Source organism: Oncorhynchus tshawytscha, linkage group LG13 (genome assembly GCF_018296145.1).
Source record: "Oncorhynchus tshawytscha isolate Ot180627B linkage group LG13, Otsh_v2.0, whole genome shotgun sequence".
In the NCBI taxonomy this organism is placed as follows: domain Eukaryota; kingdom Metazoa; phylum Chordata; class Actinopteri; order Salmoniformes; family Salmonidae; genus Oncorhynchus; species Oncorhynchus tshawytscha.
This window is the reverse complement of record NC_056441.1, coordinates 18,704,449-18,722,442: the sequence shown is the minus strand read 5'-3', so window position 1 is coordinate 18,722,442 and position 17,994 is coordinate 18,704,449. Positions and strand designations below refer to the sequence as shown.

At 44.4% G+C, this 17,994-nt stretch overlaps 1 protein-coding gene across 10 annotated transcripts in view; it reads left to right on the top strand.

Moving 5' to 3' along the window:
* Positions 1-17,994, top strand: part of LOC112236880 (adhesion G protein-coupled receptor B2-like) — a 507,905-nt gene that overhangs the window by 418,510 nt on the left and 71,401 nt on the right. For all 10 annotated transcript variants that reach the window (XM_042295299.1, XM_042295295.1, XM_042295293.1 and 7 more), the window contains 6 exons: positions 1,500-1,603; positions 2,955-3,057; positions 4,283-4,433; positions 8,693-8,762; positions 11,555-11,621; positions 14,168-14,253. In XM_042295299.1, coding sequence (XP_042151233.1) covers positions 1,500-1,603; positions 2,955-3,057; positions 4,283-4,433; positions 8,693-8,762; positions 11,555-11,621; positions 14,168-14,253 — 581 coding nt within the window. The remainder of the gene's footprint in view (positions 1-1,499; positions 1,604-2,954; positions 3,058-4,282; positions 4,434-8,692; positions 8,763-11,554; positions 11,622-14,167; positions 14,254-17,994) is intronic.

Genomic DNA, 17,994 nt, shown 5'->3' with positions numbered 1-17,994 from the left:
GAACTATATCTCTTTCTCTCTCTCTATCTGTCTTTCTGCTCTCTCTCTCTTTTTCTGTTAGTTTTTCATTTTCATTTTTTTTTAAATTGCATTCTAATTTGCTGTTTTTTTTTTGTAAATACTTTCCAATGTGTCAAGTAATTATCTTTTAGTTCTCATGATTTGGTTGGCTGTAATCTAATCTCTCTGTCTGTCTTTATGTTCTCTCTCTCTCTCTGAGGCTCAGGCTATATACATATGTGTCTGTCAATCTGACTCTAACTCTCTGGATATGAACACAGTACGAACACTAAATTAGTGTCAGACATCATGGGTTACAACACACTCTCACACTCACACTCACAGGCCGGACTCTCTCTATCTTCTTCTCTATCTTTCTCTCTCTTTCTTGTGCTTTTGTCTCTCTTCTTCTCACTTTTGTCTCTCTTCTTCTCACTTTTGTCTCTCTCTCTCTCTCTCTCTCTCTCTCTCTCTCTTCTCTCGACACAGTAAGAAACCATTGAATTCCAAAACGTCAACCTCATGAAAACCATTAAAGGCTTAAATAAAACAATTCAATTTAATTCACGTATTTTCCTTTTCAAAGACAGCCTTATTTGTCATGTCTTGTGTAGCTCTTTTTTCATGTTTTTTTTATAGGTTACACTCTGCTTTCTCAAAAACTACTTAGCCTATCAGGGGACATGTTTCAGCTAACCATACTGTATAACATGTATACAGTTTACACAACTACAGCTGCAGGACACTGCAACACCATCTTCAGGATCTCATCATCTAAGTCCCATATGGGCTCTGGTCAAGTGTAGTGCACGATATAGGGAATAGGGTGACATTTGGGACACACACTAAGTGTTCACATAGAGTAAATAAAGCTCAACAGACAGAGTGTAGACTGTAAAGAGATGAAAGAATGGTCTTAATCAGCTGATCCACTACAGGTCAGATGTATAGTTGTGTTATCCATATCGGACTACGGACAAGAGATCCCTCTCAACATCGAAGATCAACAAACTGTGCTGACCTGACTAGATAGAGGTAGACGTACGACACAGACTGCATCCCATTCCTTTAACAGTGCACTACTTTTGACCAGACCCATAGTGCTCATTTGGGATGTGTACATAGAAAGAGTCATAAAATGGAGTCAGCATGTTGGGTGGGACAGATAGTAAGATGTGCAGATGGAGAGAGTGTGAAAATGGAGACAGCATATTAGATGGGACAGGTAGGAAGATGTGCAGATGGAGAGAGTGTGAAAATGGAGACAGCATATTAGATGGGACAGGTAGGAAGATGTGCAGATGGAGAGAGTGTGTGAAAATTGATTCAGCATATTGGATGGGACAGGTTGGAAGGTGTGCAGATGGAGAGAGTGTGAAAATGAAGTTGATGAATGATCTGTGACTCAGACTATAAGGGCCAGAGACATTTTATTAACCCTCTATTTCTGTACCTCTCTCTCTCTCTCTCTCTCTCTCTCTCTCTCTCTCTCTCTGCAGGAAATGGGTCCGTCCAGTATGCCCTCTGTGCCCCTCATGGTGGGCTGTGGGGTCTCCTGCAGCGCTCTGCTTATCCTGTTGCTCATCTATGCTGCCTTCTGGAGGTGAGCAAACACGAACACACACACATACACACAAATACACACACAAAAACAAACACACACTTTCTGTCACCCCATCACACACAAAAACACCCACTTTCTCTGGAACGCACAACCACACACACACACACACACACACACACACACACACACACACACACACATCCCTGCATGGGGCTACACCCCCCGAGTCACTGCCAGTCTTCACAAATCTATTTCTGGGCTGTTAGAGGAGGCCTGTTTCTGCAGACTCTTACCATAAGAGATTAAGCCAGAGGGAGAAAATCCCGGGTTGGCTCGACAGTGGAGCAGTCCACTCCAAAACTCCAATTAGGCCTAATGGAGAACCAATGGGCGAAGGCATAGCCAGACTCTCAGACTGGGGAGATTAACTGTGTGTGAGAGAGAGGGGGGTATGGAGAGTGTGACATCAGTGGTAGACAAGGAGGGAGAGAGAGAGATCATGAAGGAGGGACAGAGAGCGAGAGACTGTGATCGAGGGATGGAGAGAGGGGGAGAGAGAGCGACCGTGAAGCAGGGATGGATAGAGCGAGAGATTGTGAAGGAAGAATGGAGAGAGAGAGGGAGAGAGAGATTGTGAAGGAGGGATGGAGAGAGAGAGGGAGAGAGAGAGATTGTGAAGGAGGGATGGAGAGAGGGAGAGATTGTGAAAGAGGGATGGAGAGAGAGAGGGAGAGAGAGAGATTGTGAAGGAGGGATGGGGAGAGGGGGAGAGAGAGCGAGAGACTGGGATGGAGGGATGGAGAGAGGGGGAGAGAGAGTGACCGTGAAGGAGGGATGGATAGAGAGAGAGATTGTGAAGGAAGAACAGAGAGAGAGAGGGAGAGAGAGAGATTGTGAAGGAGGGATGGAGAGAGGGAGAGAAAGACACCAGGAGTGCAACAGTAGGCTGATCCAGAGCAGATGGCAGGTGTCCGAGTGGTTTGAGCCTAGTGGTTAGAGCCTAGTGGTTAGAGCCTAGTGGTTATAGACTAGTCGTTAGAGCCTAGTGGTTAGAGCCTAGTGGTAAAAGCCTAGTGGTTAGAGCCTAGTGGTTAGAGCCTAGTGGTTAGAGTTTTGGGCCAGTAACCGAAAGGTTGCTAGATCGAATCCCTGAGCTAAACAAGGCAGTTAACCCACTGTTCCTAGACCGTCATTGTCAATAAGAATTTGTTCTTTACTGACTTGCCTAGTTAAAGAAAGGTCCAATTAAAATGAACACATGACCATGTTCAGGAAAGGAATCAGTCCATCAGTTCAACTTCATCGCTTCACATGTAGTTTCCCCTCTTTCCTCCTTCCTTCTTTCTCTTCTTCTTTTCATTCTTTCTGCATCTTTCTCTTTGTCTCTCAGGTATATTCGTTCAGAGAGGTCTATCATCTTGGTCAATTTTTGTCTCTCCATCCTGGCCTCCAACATCTTGATACTGGTTGGACAGTCCCAGACACTCAGCAAGGTGAGTACAGGACACACACGCACACACACCAACACACACATACGGAAACATGCACGCACGCACACACACTGGCCATCAGTTCAGTTATAGTCATGTTACACATTGTACTGTTGTTTATCTATTCTAGTAGATTCTTTTGAATCAGGTGTCAAAACTATTTTAGGTAGATTACTACTCACCTCTGTTCTGTCAACTGTTGTTGTTGATTATCACTCCTACCTTCTCATTTCTTGATCTGTTTCTTCTTTCCTACACCTTCATCACTGTGTGTCACTCTCTCCCTCACCATCTATCTCTCTCCCTCACCATCTATCCCTCTCCCTCACCATCTATCTCTCTCCCTCACCATCTATCTCTCTCCCTCACCATCTATCTCTCTCCCTCACCATCTATCTCTCTCCCTCACCATCTATCTCTCTCCCTCACCATCTATCTCTCTCCCTCACCATCTATCCGTCTCCCTCACCATCTATCTCTCTCCCTCACCATCTATCCCTCTCCCTCACCATCTATCTCTCTCCCTCACCATCTATCCCTCTCCCTCACCATCTATCTCTCTCCCTCACCATCTATCTCTCTCCCTCACCATCTATCTCTCTCCCTCACCATCTATCTCTCTCCCTCACCATCTATCCCTCTCCCTCACCATCTATCTCTCTCCCTCACCATCTATCTCTCTCCTCACCATCTATCCCTCTCCCTCACCATCTATCTCTCTCCCTCACCATCTATCCGTCTCCCTCACCATCTATCTCTCTCCCTCACCATCTATCCCTCTCCCTCACCATCTATCTCTCTCCCTCACCATCTATCCCTCTCCCTCACCATCTATCTCTCTCCCTCACCATCTATCTCTCTCCCTCACCATCTATCTCTCTCCTCACCATCTATCTCTCTCCCTCACCATCTATCTCTCTCCCTCACCATCTATCTCTCTCCCTCACCATCTATCCGTCTCCCTCACCATCTATCTCTCTCCCTCACCATCTATCCCTCTCCCTCACCATCTATCTCTCTCCCTCACCATCTATCTCTCTCCCTCACCATCTATCCCTCTCCCTCACCATCTATCTCTCTCCCTCACCATCTATCTCTCTCCCTCACCATCTATCTCTCTCCCTCACCATCTATCCCTCTCCCTCACCATCTATCCGTCTCCCTCACCATCTACCCCTCTCCCTCACCATCTATCTCTTGTTCTCTCTTCCCCCCCCTCTCTCTACAGGGCCTGTGTACTGTGACTGCTGCTTTCCTTCATTTCTTCTTCTTGGCATCGTTCTGCTGGGTACTGACAGAGGCGTGGCAGTCTTACCTGGCTGTGATTGGCAAGATGAGGACACGCCTCATACGCAAACGCTTCCTGTGCCTGGGCTGGGGTAGGTACACACACACACAGGCATGCACAAACATAAAAACAGACGCACACACACATTCACAAACATAAACACACACATAAACCCACACAAACATATCTCAACCATACAGGGTCTACATACTGGAATAAAGGTGAAAGTTCACAATAACTTCCATCTTCCCATCCACATACATTAGGTGGAGAAATGATTCTGATCATTTTAATTCTGCCACACTGTACAGTCAGTCTGTGTCCTGTTGAATGCGTCTCCTGTACAACAACCTCATGCCTTGCTAAAGGAGATGACAGAGGATAAGAAATGCTATTGGATAACATCTCCTCTGACAGAGGCAAGATCCAGGGAGATAGAACCTAGCAATTACAAGCAATGAAATCCCATTCATCCCCTGTTCTTATCCCTTATCCATCCACCTATCTGATCCATTAAGTCACTGATGCCCTTAGCGGATATAGAGTCCCAAATGACATCTTATTCCCTATTTAGTACACTATATTTGACAATATTCCATATTTAGTGCACTACTTTTGACCAGGGGGTTCTGGTCAAATGTAGTGAACTAAATTAGGAATAAGGTGCCATTTGGGATTTAGCCATAGAAATGCTGGGATGTATGAATGCCATAAAGTCACATAGATTGAGAAAACATGAAACAGTATTAAAGGGAGGGAGGTAGGGAGGGAGGGAGGTAGGGAGGGAGGGAGGGGGAGGGGGTGGGAGCTAGATGAGAACAACTTATCAGGGATACGTCCCTAGATGTTGTAATTTTAACTCGAATACTGATCGAAATCAGTCACCATGACAACGGCAGATTGTGCAGAGTCGTGAGGGAGTGTGTGTGATGTGTGTTTGCGTTTGAAAAGGCATCATATTTATGTAATGTTAGCACCCCACCCAGCCACACCACATCTCTTTTTGTAATGTGTGATTTTCTAATTGCAGTTCATTTGCTGGCATTGTCACAGCTTTGTTAATTACATTAATATTTCAGTCAAACTCATTACGGACCCAGCATCATTTTTTGACACACACACAAACACTTTCTCTATCTCACTCACAAACATACGCGCATGCACAAACACACACACACACACACACACACACACACACACACACACGCACACACACACACTGGTTTAAGGAAGCACAATGCATCACAGAAGAAAATCCTCTTGTCGTAGAGTGAGATGAAAACAGCAGCCACTGGACAGGGACCCTACGGAGTATGTTAACCAAGGCTGTAATACCCTTAGTAGTGAACTCTGATCCTTACTAGGCCTACTTCTCCTGCCTCGGGCTAGTCCCTGTTACATCCCTAGATACATCCATTAACTAAGAGAGAGTGACGAGAGGAGGTAAGTCCCCATTATGTCCATGTGTATTTCAGTCACACGTTACATGTCCGAGTTAAATTACAGTACATTTTCTTGGTCTAACTGAATTTCAATGTTGCAAAATAGCACATTGTGTTGATGTATTGTCAAGAGGATACATCTATTCTCTTGCTGATACATATTTGTTCTTCTATCATCCTCTCCTCCTACCATCCTCTCCTCCTATCATCCTATCTCCCCATCATCCTCTCCTCTTATCATCCTCTCTCTCCCCATCATCCTCTCTCCCCATCATCCTCTCCTCCTATCATCCTATCTCCCCATCATCCTCTCCTCTTATCATCCTCTCTCCCCATCATCCTCTCTCCCCATCATCCTCTCTCCCCATCATCCTCTCTCCCCATCATCATCCTATCTCCCCCTATCATCCTTTCCTCTTATCATCCTCTCCTTTAATCATCCTCTCATCCTATCATCCTCTCTCCCCCATCATTCTCCCATCATCCTATCTCCCCATATCATCCACTCTCCCCTATCATCCTCTCCTCCTATCTCCCCCATCATCCTCTTCCCGTATCATCCTCTCTCCCCCTATCATCCTCTCTCCCATCATCCTCTATCCCCATCATCCTCTCCCCCTATCATCCTCTCCTCCTATCATCCTCTCTCCCCATCATCCTCTCCTCCTATCATCCTCTATCCCCATCATCCTCTCCCCTATCATCCTCTCCTCCTCCTATCATCCTCTCTCACTATCATCCTCTCCTCATCATCCTCTCCCCCTATCATCCTCTCCTCCTACCATCCTCTCTCACTATCATCCTCCCTCCTATCATCCTCTATCCCCATCATCCTCTCCCTCTATCATCCTGTCCTCCTACCATCCTCTCTCCCTATCATCCTCTCCTTTTATCATCCTCTCTTCCTATCATCCTCTCCCCTATCATCCTCTCCTCATAGCATCCTCTCTCCCCATTATCCTCCTGTCATCCTATCTCCTCCTATCATCCTCTCCTCCTATCATCCTCTCCTTTTATCATCCTCTCTCCCCATTGCCCTGCTATCATCCTATCTCCCCATATCATCTTCCCTCCCCATCATCCCCTCCTCCTATCTCCCCCATCATCCTCCTATCATCCTATCTCCCCATATCATCCTCTCTCCCATCATCCTCTCTTCCCATCATCCTCTACCCTACCATCCTCTCCTGCTACCATCCTCTCCTCCCATCATCCTCTCCTCCTATTATCCTCTCCTCCTCTCCTTCTATCTCCCCCTATCATCCTCTCTCCCATCATCCTGTCCTCCTATCTCCCCCATCATCCTCCTATCATCCTATCTCCCCATATCATCCTCTCTCCCCATCATCCTCTCCTCCTCTCCTTCTATCTCTCCTATCATCCTCTCTCCCATCATCCTCTCTCCCCATCATCATCTACCCTACCATCCTCTCCTGCTACCATCCTCTCCTCCCATCATTCTCTCCTCCTATTATCCTCTCCTACTATCATTCTCTCTCCCATCATCCTCTCTCCCCATCATCCTCTACCCTACCATCCTCTCTCCCCATCATCCTCTAACCTACCATCCTCTCTCCCCATCATCCTCTAACCTACCATCCTCTCCTGCTACCATCCTCTCCTCCCATCATTCTCTCCTCCTATTATCCTCTCCTCCTATCATTCTCTCTCCCCATCATCCTCTCCTCCTTTCATCCTCTCCCACTATCATCCTCTTTCCCCATCATCCTCTACCCTACCATCCTCTCCTGCTACCATCCTCTCCTCCCATCATTCTCTCTTCCTATTATCCTCTCCTCCTATCATTCTCTCTCCCCATAATCCTCTCCTCCTTTCATCCTCTCCCCCTATCATCCTCTCTCCCCATCATCCTCTCCTCCTATCATCCTCTCTCCCTATCATCCTCTCCTCCTAACATTCTATTCTCCTATCATCCTCTCTCCCTATCATCCTCTCTCCCTATCATTCTCTCTCCCTATCATCCTATATCGCTATCATCCTCTCTCCCCATCATCCTCTCCTCCTATCATCCTCTCTCCCTAACATCCTCTCCTCCTAACATTCTATTCTCCTATCATCCTCTCTCCCTATCATCCTCTCTCCCTATCATCCTCTCTCCCTATCATTCTCTCTCCCTATCATCCTATATCCCTATCATCCTCTCTCCCTATCATCCTATTTCCCTATCATCCTCTCTCCCTATCATCCTCTCTCCCTATCATTCTCTCTCCCTGTCATCCTATATCCCTATCATCCTCTCTCCCCATCACCCTCTCCTCCTCTCACCCTCTCTCCCTATCATCCTCTCTCCCTATCATCCTCTCTCCCTATCATCCTCTCTCCCTATCATCCTCTCCTCCTATCATCCTATATCCCTATCATCCTATATCCCTATCATCCTATATCCCTATCATCCTCTCTCCCAATCATTCTCTCTCCCTATCATCCTATATCCCTATCATCCTCTCTCCCCATCACCCTCTCCTCCTCTCTCCCCATCACCCTCTCCTCCTCTCATCCTCTCTACCTGCCGCTTGTATTTCTATTATTTCTCTTTTTCCTGTGTATGTCTCTCTCTCTCTTTCTTTCGCTCCCTTCTCTCTTGCTTCCTCTCTCCCTCCCTCGCTCCTGCTCCCGCTTCCCTCTCTATCTCACTCACTCACTCACTCACTCTTTCTTTCTTTCTTTCTTTCTTTCTTTCTCTCTCTCTCTCACTTCCCTTTCTTTCTTTCTCTCTCTCTCTCTCTCTCTCTCTCTCTCTCTCTCTCTCACACTCTCTCACACTCTCACACTCTCACACTCTCAATTCAATCAATATCAATGAGCTTTATTGGCATGGGAAACATATGTTTGCATTGCCAAAGCAAGTGAAATAGATAATACATCTCTCTCTCTCTTTCTCTCTTAGGTCTCCCAGCCCTGGTGGTTGCTGTGTCAGTAGGTTTCACTAGAGCCAGAGGTTACGGTACACCCAGCTAGTGAGTACACACTTTCACCTTTCACCCTTTGCCTATGACCTGTGACGTCTTAACTCCATACCCAACATGGCTTTTCATCATTAGCACTCTGTGTTTCTGAGTATGGTAATGTGATTTGCAGTGCACTTTTCAATGGTAACTGAGAATTAACATGCATGTATATATACCTATTGATTATAGAAGAATATAACTTCCAAATGCCCCATTAGCTTAGTTCAGCTGTCGTACCCCATCAGAACACAATGTTTGTTAACAATGTAAATGTAAACAAGCACTGTATAGCCTCAAACCACGGTTAAAACGATTCTTTTTATATCATGGGTGGTCAGTCCTTGTATCCATAGCTCTGTCTATGAATTTGAGAGTGGTTACGGATACACACACACCACACACAAATAGACTGCAGCTGTAAACTTCTAACTCTTCACATACAGTATTTTAAAGAGCCAGGGAAGAGGCTTTTTACAGCCCGAGCAGACGACCCTGCATGACCTTTCATTGGATCTAGACCAAGGACTTGAACTCCACTGTACAAAAACTCCCACGTTTCCATTTACCCTGCACTTTAGAGACTCAAAGATCAAGGATATCAACAAGTTGTGTATGGTCATGTAATTTGCAGTGCACTTTGGGTCATACATACAGAGCCTTCAGAAAGTTCACACCCCTTGTTGTTTTGTTACAGACTGAATAAAAAATGTCCTAGACTGGCCTACACTGCTCTACACTGGCCTACACTGGCCTACACTGCTCTACACTGGCCTACACTGCTCTACACTGGCCTACACTGGCCTACACTGGCCTACACTGGCCTACACTGGCCTACACTGCTCTACACTGGCCTACACTGCTCTACACTGGCCTACACTGGCTCACTGGCCTACACTGGCCTACACTGCTCTACACTGGCCTACACTGCTCTACACTGGCCTACACTGCTCTACACTGGCCTACACTGCTCTACACTGGCCTACACTGGCTCTGCTCTACACTGGCCTACACTGGCCTACACTGGCCTACACTGCTCTACACTGGCCTACACTGGCCTACACTGGCCACTGCTCTACACTGGCCTACACTGGCCTACACTGCTCTACACTGGCCTACACTGGCCTACACTGGCCTACACTGCTCTACACTGGCCTACACTGGCCTAACCCATAATGTCAAAGTGGAATTATGTTTTTACAAAATTAAAAGCTCAAATGTCTTGAGTCAGTAAGTAGCCAACCCCTTTTTTATGTCAAGCCTAAATAAGTTTAGTAAACATTTGCTTAACAAGTCACATAATAAGTTGCATGGACTCATTGTGCAATAATAGTGTTTAATATGATTTTTGAATGACTACCTCATCTCTGTATCCCACACGTACAAATGTCCCTCAGTCATGCAGTGAATTTCAAACACTGGTCCAACCACAAAGATCAGGTAGGTTTTCCAATTCCTCGCTAAGAAGGGAACCTATTGGTAGATTGGTTAAAAAAAAGCTTTAATTGAATACCCTTTAAGCACAGTTATTAATTACACTGTGGATGGTGTATCAATACACCCAGTCACTACAAAGATACAGGCTTCCTTCCTAACTCAGTTGCCGGAGAGGAAGGAAACCGCTCAGGGATTTCACCATGATGCAATGGTAACTTTAAAAGAGTGACAGAGTTTAATGGCTTTGATAGGAGAAAACTGAGAATAGTTCAACCACATTGTAGTTACTTCACAATACTAACCTAAATGGCAGAGTGAAAAGAAGGAAGCCTGTACAGAATAAAACATATCAAAACATGCATCCTGTTTGCAGTTAGGTATAAAAGTAAAACTGCAGAAAAGGTGACTAAGAAATGTACATTATGTTCTGAATACAAAGCATCATGTTTGGTGTGAATCCAACACAACACATCACTGAGTACCACTCTTCATATTTTCAAGCAGGGTGGCAGCTGCATCATGTTATCGGGTATGCTTGTCATCGGCAATGACTGGGGAGTTTTTTGGGGATAAAAAGAAATGGAATAGAGCTTAGCACAGGCAAAATCCTAAAGGAAAACCTTGTTCAGTCTGTTCCAACAGACACTGGAAGACAAATTCACCTTTCAGCAGGACAGTAACCTAAAACACAAGGCCAAATATACACTGGAGTTGCTTACCAAGATGACATTGAATGTTCCTGAGTGGCCTAGTTACAGTTTGACTTAAATCAACTTGAAAATCTATGGCAAGACATGAAAATGGCTGTCTAGCAATGACGAACAACCAACTTGACAGAGCTTGAAGAATTTAGAAATTAATAATGTGCCAATATTGTACAATCCAGGTGTGCAAAGCTCTTAGAGACTTACCCAGAACGACTCACAGCTCTAATCACTGCCAAAAGGTGATTCTAACATGTATTGACTCAGGGGTGTGAATACCTTTGTAAATGAGATATTTACGTATTTCATTATTAATACATTTGCATACATTTCTAAAAACATGTTTTGACTTTGTCATTATCAGGTATTGTGTGTAGATGAGAGTAGAAAAATATATTTGATGTTTTGAATTCAGGCTGTAACACAACAAAATGTTAAATGAGTCAAGGGGTATGAATGTTAATCCCTTAAGTAAATACAGGTTTTAATTGCCTGCATTGGAAGTATTAGGTACCCCTAAAGACCAATAGCAAAGTGGTTCTCACACATAGGTACTAGTCATTAAACACAGACTAAAATACATTTGACAGAACAGGGCTTATGCGCTGAAGAAGTTTTACATTCATAATAATGCTTTTTTTCTCTCTCTCTCTCTTATTTTAGTTGTTGGCTGTCCTTGGAAGGCGGGCTTCTCTACGCCTTTGTTGGTCCTGCAGCCGTCATCGTATTGGTGGGTACCCACTTTTATCCCTGTTCTCATTGGTCATTCTGGCTCTCTGTCGGCAGGCTTGTCCCGCCTCTGAACTTATCATCCTCCCTTTAGCTATTTGTTATGCCTGTCGTACACATCAGAAAGGGGTCAGAACTACATATGGTTTAGATGGCCCCTGAGGGTTGACATACCGTAGCAACTTTTTTTACCACTCTAGGTCCTCATCAGGCTCCCATCACTGGAGGACAGAAGGAAGATAAACACCACAAAGTCATTTATTTGTTTATTTGCCACTAGTGGTTTCTTTCAGAGTTACCCGTGTCAGACACAGTGGAAGAGAACATTTACAGAGAAAGCATTCTCCAATGTGCCACTACACAATCCTGTCTCCTCGCTGTCTCTTCACATTCTACCGTGCCTCACTGGCATCCCTATGTTGAGGGCTAAACATGATTTACTTGTTCATTGTTTGACTAACTGTGTTCTGGTACTTAGAACCCTCCTTCGGCCTTTTCATCATTTGCAGCCTTTTCAACCTTTCCAAGGTTTCCATTACTGTAAAGCATGAGTTCACTTCTTTAGGCATAGATACAGTATATTTATCGGAGTCAATACAGTACTAAGAGAAAATTGTATAGATGTGTCACGGCTTTCTTCCTGAGAAGGAGAGGTGGACCAAAACGCTGCGTGGTTATAGTTCATGGTTATTTAATAAGAAAACTCAAACATGAACAAACTACAAAACAATAAACGTGAAAACCGTAACAGTCCTAACTGGTTTATAAAACACAAAGACAGGAAACAATCACCCACAAAATACCCAAAGAATATGGCTGCCTAAATATGGCTCCCAATCAGAGACAACGATAAACACCTGCCTCTGATTGAGAACCAATCCAGGCAACCATAGACTTACCTAGACACCTGAAAGAACACAACCCCATAAATCTACAAAAAACCCTAGACAAGACAAAACACATTAATCACCCATGTCACACCCTGGCCTAACCAAAATAATAAAGAAAACAAAGATAACTAAGGCCAGGGCGTGACAAGATGTTTGTGTGCTATTCAACTTGCAAGTTGTTATAAAATAGGTAGAAAGATGTTCATTGGAAGCAATGGTCCTCCTGGTAATCCTTCTAAAACTCCAAGGTACACCTCTATATTTAGTTGATGAGCCTTTATTAAAACAATAACAATATTCTACTTTGCAGAGAGTAGAATGCCTCTGTGGCTGTGTTAATAACGGATATCTCTACCTTATGCTTCTTTGTAGGATTAGTGACGGCAGCTTGCGGGAGTTCCTGTGTCAATACGCACACTATCAATTATCCAGATGAACACAGGCACTATATTACAACTGTGTGTGTGTGTGTGTGTGGGTCGGTGTGTGTGTGTATGTGCATGTGGCTATATGTGTTTGTGACAAACCAGGTGTTTGCAATGTGTGTGTGTACATCTATAGCTACTGTTTGTCCCTGCTCACCTCGTGTTGTGTTCGGGTAGCCCCTCAAACAAACAGATGTAATTGAGAGGGGTACATCAGAGGAACACAGGCCTCCCCCAGGATGACCGTCTAATTAATGAAGAAAATAATAAATATAGCCTTCGGCAAATAACGGGGCTGGAGACCGGCGTCTCCCACGGTAATGGGGCCGGACATGACGGGAATGTCAACAGGAAGGAAAGACGCAGATGAAAGCATCAAACAACATGGAAGACATGAACATCTAAAACAAATCAGTGCAGATTCATGGTTGAAAATGAGAGATCAATGAAGTGCTCAGTGCCGTAGAGATATAGATTACTATCGAAAGACAAGAAATGAAAAATAAATGTTTCTGCTGTATCAATGCAGTCAAAACGAAGGTTAGTATGGAAAAACATTCAATCAGAAAACAGACGGAGGTCACGGAGTAAAGATCACTAATCTCCTTTCTAAACTCCTTTCTTTTCTCAAGGTGAATAAACAAGCTTTTCTATGGCAGGCAGTGGGAGTAGACTGACATAAAGAGAGACAAGGGATTCAATTTGGTAGGACAAGGATAGGGTCAGGTGAGAAGGTGAAAGAAAGAGAGAAGGGAGAGAGTGGAGGGGGAGGAGTAGAGAGGGGGAGGAGTAGAGAGGGGGGAGGAGTAGAGAGGGGAGCAAACGGGATCAGGATTAAGAGTGACATGTCACTGATGTGGAAAATCTCCCAGATGGGCAGGATTTCCGAATGGAAAAGTGCTGCTTGGCTGGGGTATGTCTGTTTGCATGTGTGAATGAGTGGCTGGGTGCATGGGTGTGTGTGTATTGTGAATCAGTGGGTCAGGGATCACAGCTGTAAGGAGGCTTAATAGACCCCCTCTGTCCTAAACAGGACATGGTCGGGACAGAGGGGCGGAGACTCAAGGCACAATCTGCCCTCTTCTACTACATCACCCTGTCCATTGATTATGGTGATTGCAGAGCCTTGTCAAGAAGCCTGAATCAAATGACAATAAAACTGGACATGAATCTGATTATTTACTCTCTCTCTCTCTCTCTCTCTCTGTCTGTCTGTCTGTCTGTCTCTCTAGGTGAACATGCTGATTGGCATTGTGGTCTTCAACAAGCTCATGTCTCGAGATGGCATCTCGGACAAGTCTAAAAAGCAAAGAGCTGGGTAGGTAGACCAGACCTAGAACTATAAAACTAGAACAGTCTGCCTGTCTCACACCAACACACACCATGCATGGACCATTCATTTCTTAGTTCATTTTTTGCATTTGTATTGTTGTATTAATGCATTGTTGTAGCTAGAACCATAAGCGTTTCGCTGCACCTGCAATAACATCTGCAAAATATGTGTCCACAACCATCTACATTCAATGCTCAGCATCTACCTGGAGGGGCAAGGACTCTTCACTGTTTTGGGATGATTTGATTATGCGTATACAATATTTACTTGTTCCAACAATATAAATAGAGTGACTATAAACATGAATCAGGTCAATGGGTGTCTCTCTAGTGATTCTATTTCTATGGTTCCTGCATCCTTATCTGCGTAAGAGATCTTATGGAGAAAGATGAGTCCCACAAAGTTGCAGACAAAGAGAAACCATGAGTATGTCAACTCTTTTAAATAACCCTGAACACACAAATAGACTGCTGTCACGTCCGTCATAACGATGAGACCAAGGCGCAGCGTGAAAAGAATACATTCACCTTTTAATAAAAAAACATCAAACAAACTAACAAAATAACAAAACGACCGTGACGCTATATAACACGAGTGCTGACAGCCAACTACACATAGACAATAACCCACAAAACCAAAATGGAAAATGGCAACCTAAATAGGATCCCCAATCAGAGACAATGATAAACAGCTGCCTCTGATTGGGAACCAATTCAGGCCACCATAGACCGACAACTGCAGTTATAAGCCTTTAACTCTTCACATACAGTATGTTAATGAGCGAGTATAGAGGCTTTTTATACTCAGAGGAGACAACCATTCATGACATTACTATACAAACACTCCTACACATTTTCATTTACCATGGCCTGTAGAGACTAAAACATCAAGGATGTCAACATCAATGACATAAATACCACTCAGTCTATTTTGACTCTACAGAGGCATTGCAGGAACATACAGTATATCTAGTAGCTACTGTGATAATGGCTCCCAGGGTGACATGATTGACTATGATAATGTGTAGACGATGTACAAACAGACTAAGGTCATGGACATGCATACAGTTTACGTATAATGATTCATAATGCAGTCTCACATACACACACACACACATATGTATGGGCATATACACACACACATGCATCGACACAGATACACACGCACATGCATCAACACAGATACACACACACGGGGACACAACACACACACACAGTACAGTAGAGTGGTTTCCTCTACTCCCTGGTCTGTAATTCCATCAGCGGTGATTTGTCATTGGTACTAATCCAATGAGCAGAGATTTCAATGTCCTCCCAGCTAAATCCATGCTTTCATTTCCCTGCAAATTGATTTGATCTCTCGCTTCTCTCTCTTCTCTCTCTTCTCTCCATTGTCCTGTGATGTCAAATCAATCTTGTTGCTAGGGGCTCTGGGGGTTAATGGTATAGTTCTCTATATGAGGGTTAATGGTATAGTTCTCTATATGAGGGTTAATGGTATAGTTCTCTATCTGGGGGTTAATGGTATAGTTCTCTATATGAGGCTTAATGGTATAGTTCTCTATCTGGGGGTTAATGGTATAGTTCTCTATATGAGGGTTAATGGTATAGTTCTCTATATGAGGGTTAATGGTATAGTTCTCTATATGAGGGTTAATGGTATAGTTCTCTATATGAGGGTTAATGGTATAGTTCTCTATGTGAGGGTTAATGGTATAGTTCTCTATATGAGGGTTAATGGTATAGTTCTCTATCTGAGGGTTAATGGTATAGTTCTCTCTCTGAGGGTTAATGATATAGTTCTCTCTCTAGGAGTTAATGGTATAGTTCTCTATATAAGGGTTAATGGTATAGTTCTCTATATAAGGGTTAATGGTATAGTTCTCTATCTGAGGGTTAATGGAATTGTTCTCTCTCTGAGGGTTGATGGTATAGTTCTCTATATAAGGGTTAATGATATAGTTCTCTCTCTAGGGGTTAATGGTATAGTTCTCTATGTAAGGGTTAATGGTATAGTTCTCTATCTGCGGTGTAGATTGGCTTGTTCCCCCGAGCCGCTATGGGGATTAAGCCAGTTAACATACACACACAAAGGACATACACACACACACAGAGGACACACACATGCAGAAGACACACACACGCAGAGGACATACACACATGCACAGAGAGAACAACACCCAAGGACAAGATCCCTCAGACACACACATGCACACAATGCACATAGACACACAGACACACATACACACACACATACGCACTCGGTCTATCAACCTTTGAAATCAGTCCCATCCCCCTGCAAACACTGAACCTTTTGGTGCAGTACGCTTCTGCTTAAATGGGCCTCACAAACAAAGAGATTGACAGACAAACACACACACACACTCACAGAAACATACACTTACACACACTGACACACACACACACACAGAAACATATAATTACACACACTGACACACACACACACACACTCACAGAAACATATACTTACACACACTGACACACACACACGCACACACACACACACACACACACATTCCCTCCATCCCCATGCTAATAGGACAACTTCCCATTAGTTTTAGTGTATTTCTGTGGATGGCACTAAGGCAATGAGATGTGCTGGGAGGCTAATGTAGCATAGCCACACTACGTACTGCCCCATCAGTCTGCACTGAGCATTACACACACACACACACACATCATCAGCAGCAGCAAGCCTCTCTTTAATGGTCTAGCTGTGTTCTCTCCCTGTCTGACCTCAGTAGCCTCATTGCCTGGCTTCCTCTGAGAGGACAAGTACTCTGAGTGTATTTCACACACACACACACACACACACACACACACACACACACACACACACACACACACACACACACACACACACACACACACACACACACACACACACACACACACCAGGCTGCGGCTGGTTTCGGATGTGAGGGAAAGCACTCCAAGAGTCAATGAAGCTTCACATTGAGTCAGCACTAAACAACCCTCAGCACAGTTCCCCCAACACACACACACATTTATACACGCACAGCGATATCAATAAAAAACACTTCTTTCAATGCGCACATCGCTTTCAACACACACATAGAGCATTCAACACAAACACACACACACAAAACCAACTTGACTCACTCTGCCCGAACCATGACTTTATTACTGTCCAGACACATCTGTATCATGGTTCCAGCACTGAGCCACTGAGGCCTATTGGTAATGACCAGTGCCCCCAGACTGGCCATTAGCAGAAGACCTCAACAAGCTGTTTAGACTGGCCTGTCCCAAACACCCACACGAACTAATCATCACTGAAATAGGTCATGAACAGAAAACACACACACACGCTGGGGGGAGAGAAACAGTTGGTCCTGGCAGTTCCCGTCTGTCTCACTGTACATTCTTATTAATCAGTGTTAGCTATATTGTTAGGCAGTTCCTCTGCCTCCTCTTTGCTCTTTCTTTTCTCACTTTCTCTCACTGCTCCCTCTCTTTCACTCACTGCTCCCTCACTTTCTCTCACTGCTCCCTCTCTTTCACTCACTGCTCCCTCACTTTCTCTCACTGCTCCCTCTCTTTCACTCACTGCTCCCTCTCTTTCTCTCACTGCTCCCTCTCTTTCACTCACTGCTCCCTCACTTTCTCTCACTGCTCCCTCTCTTTCACTCACTGCTCCCTCACTTTCTCTCACTGCTCCCTCTCTTTCACTCACTGCTCCCTC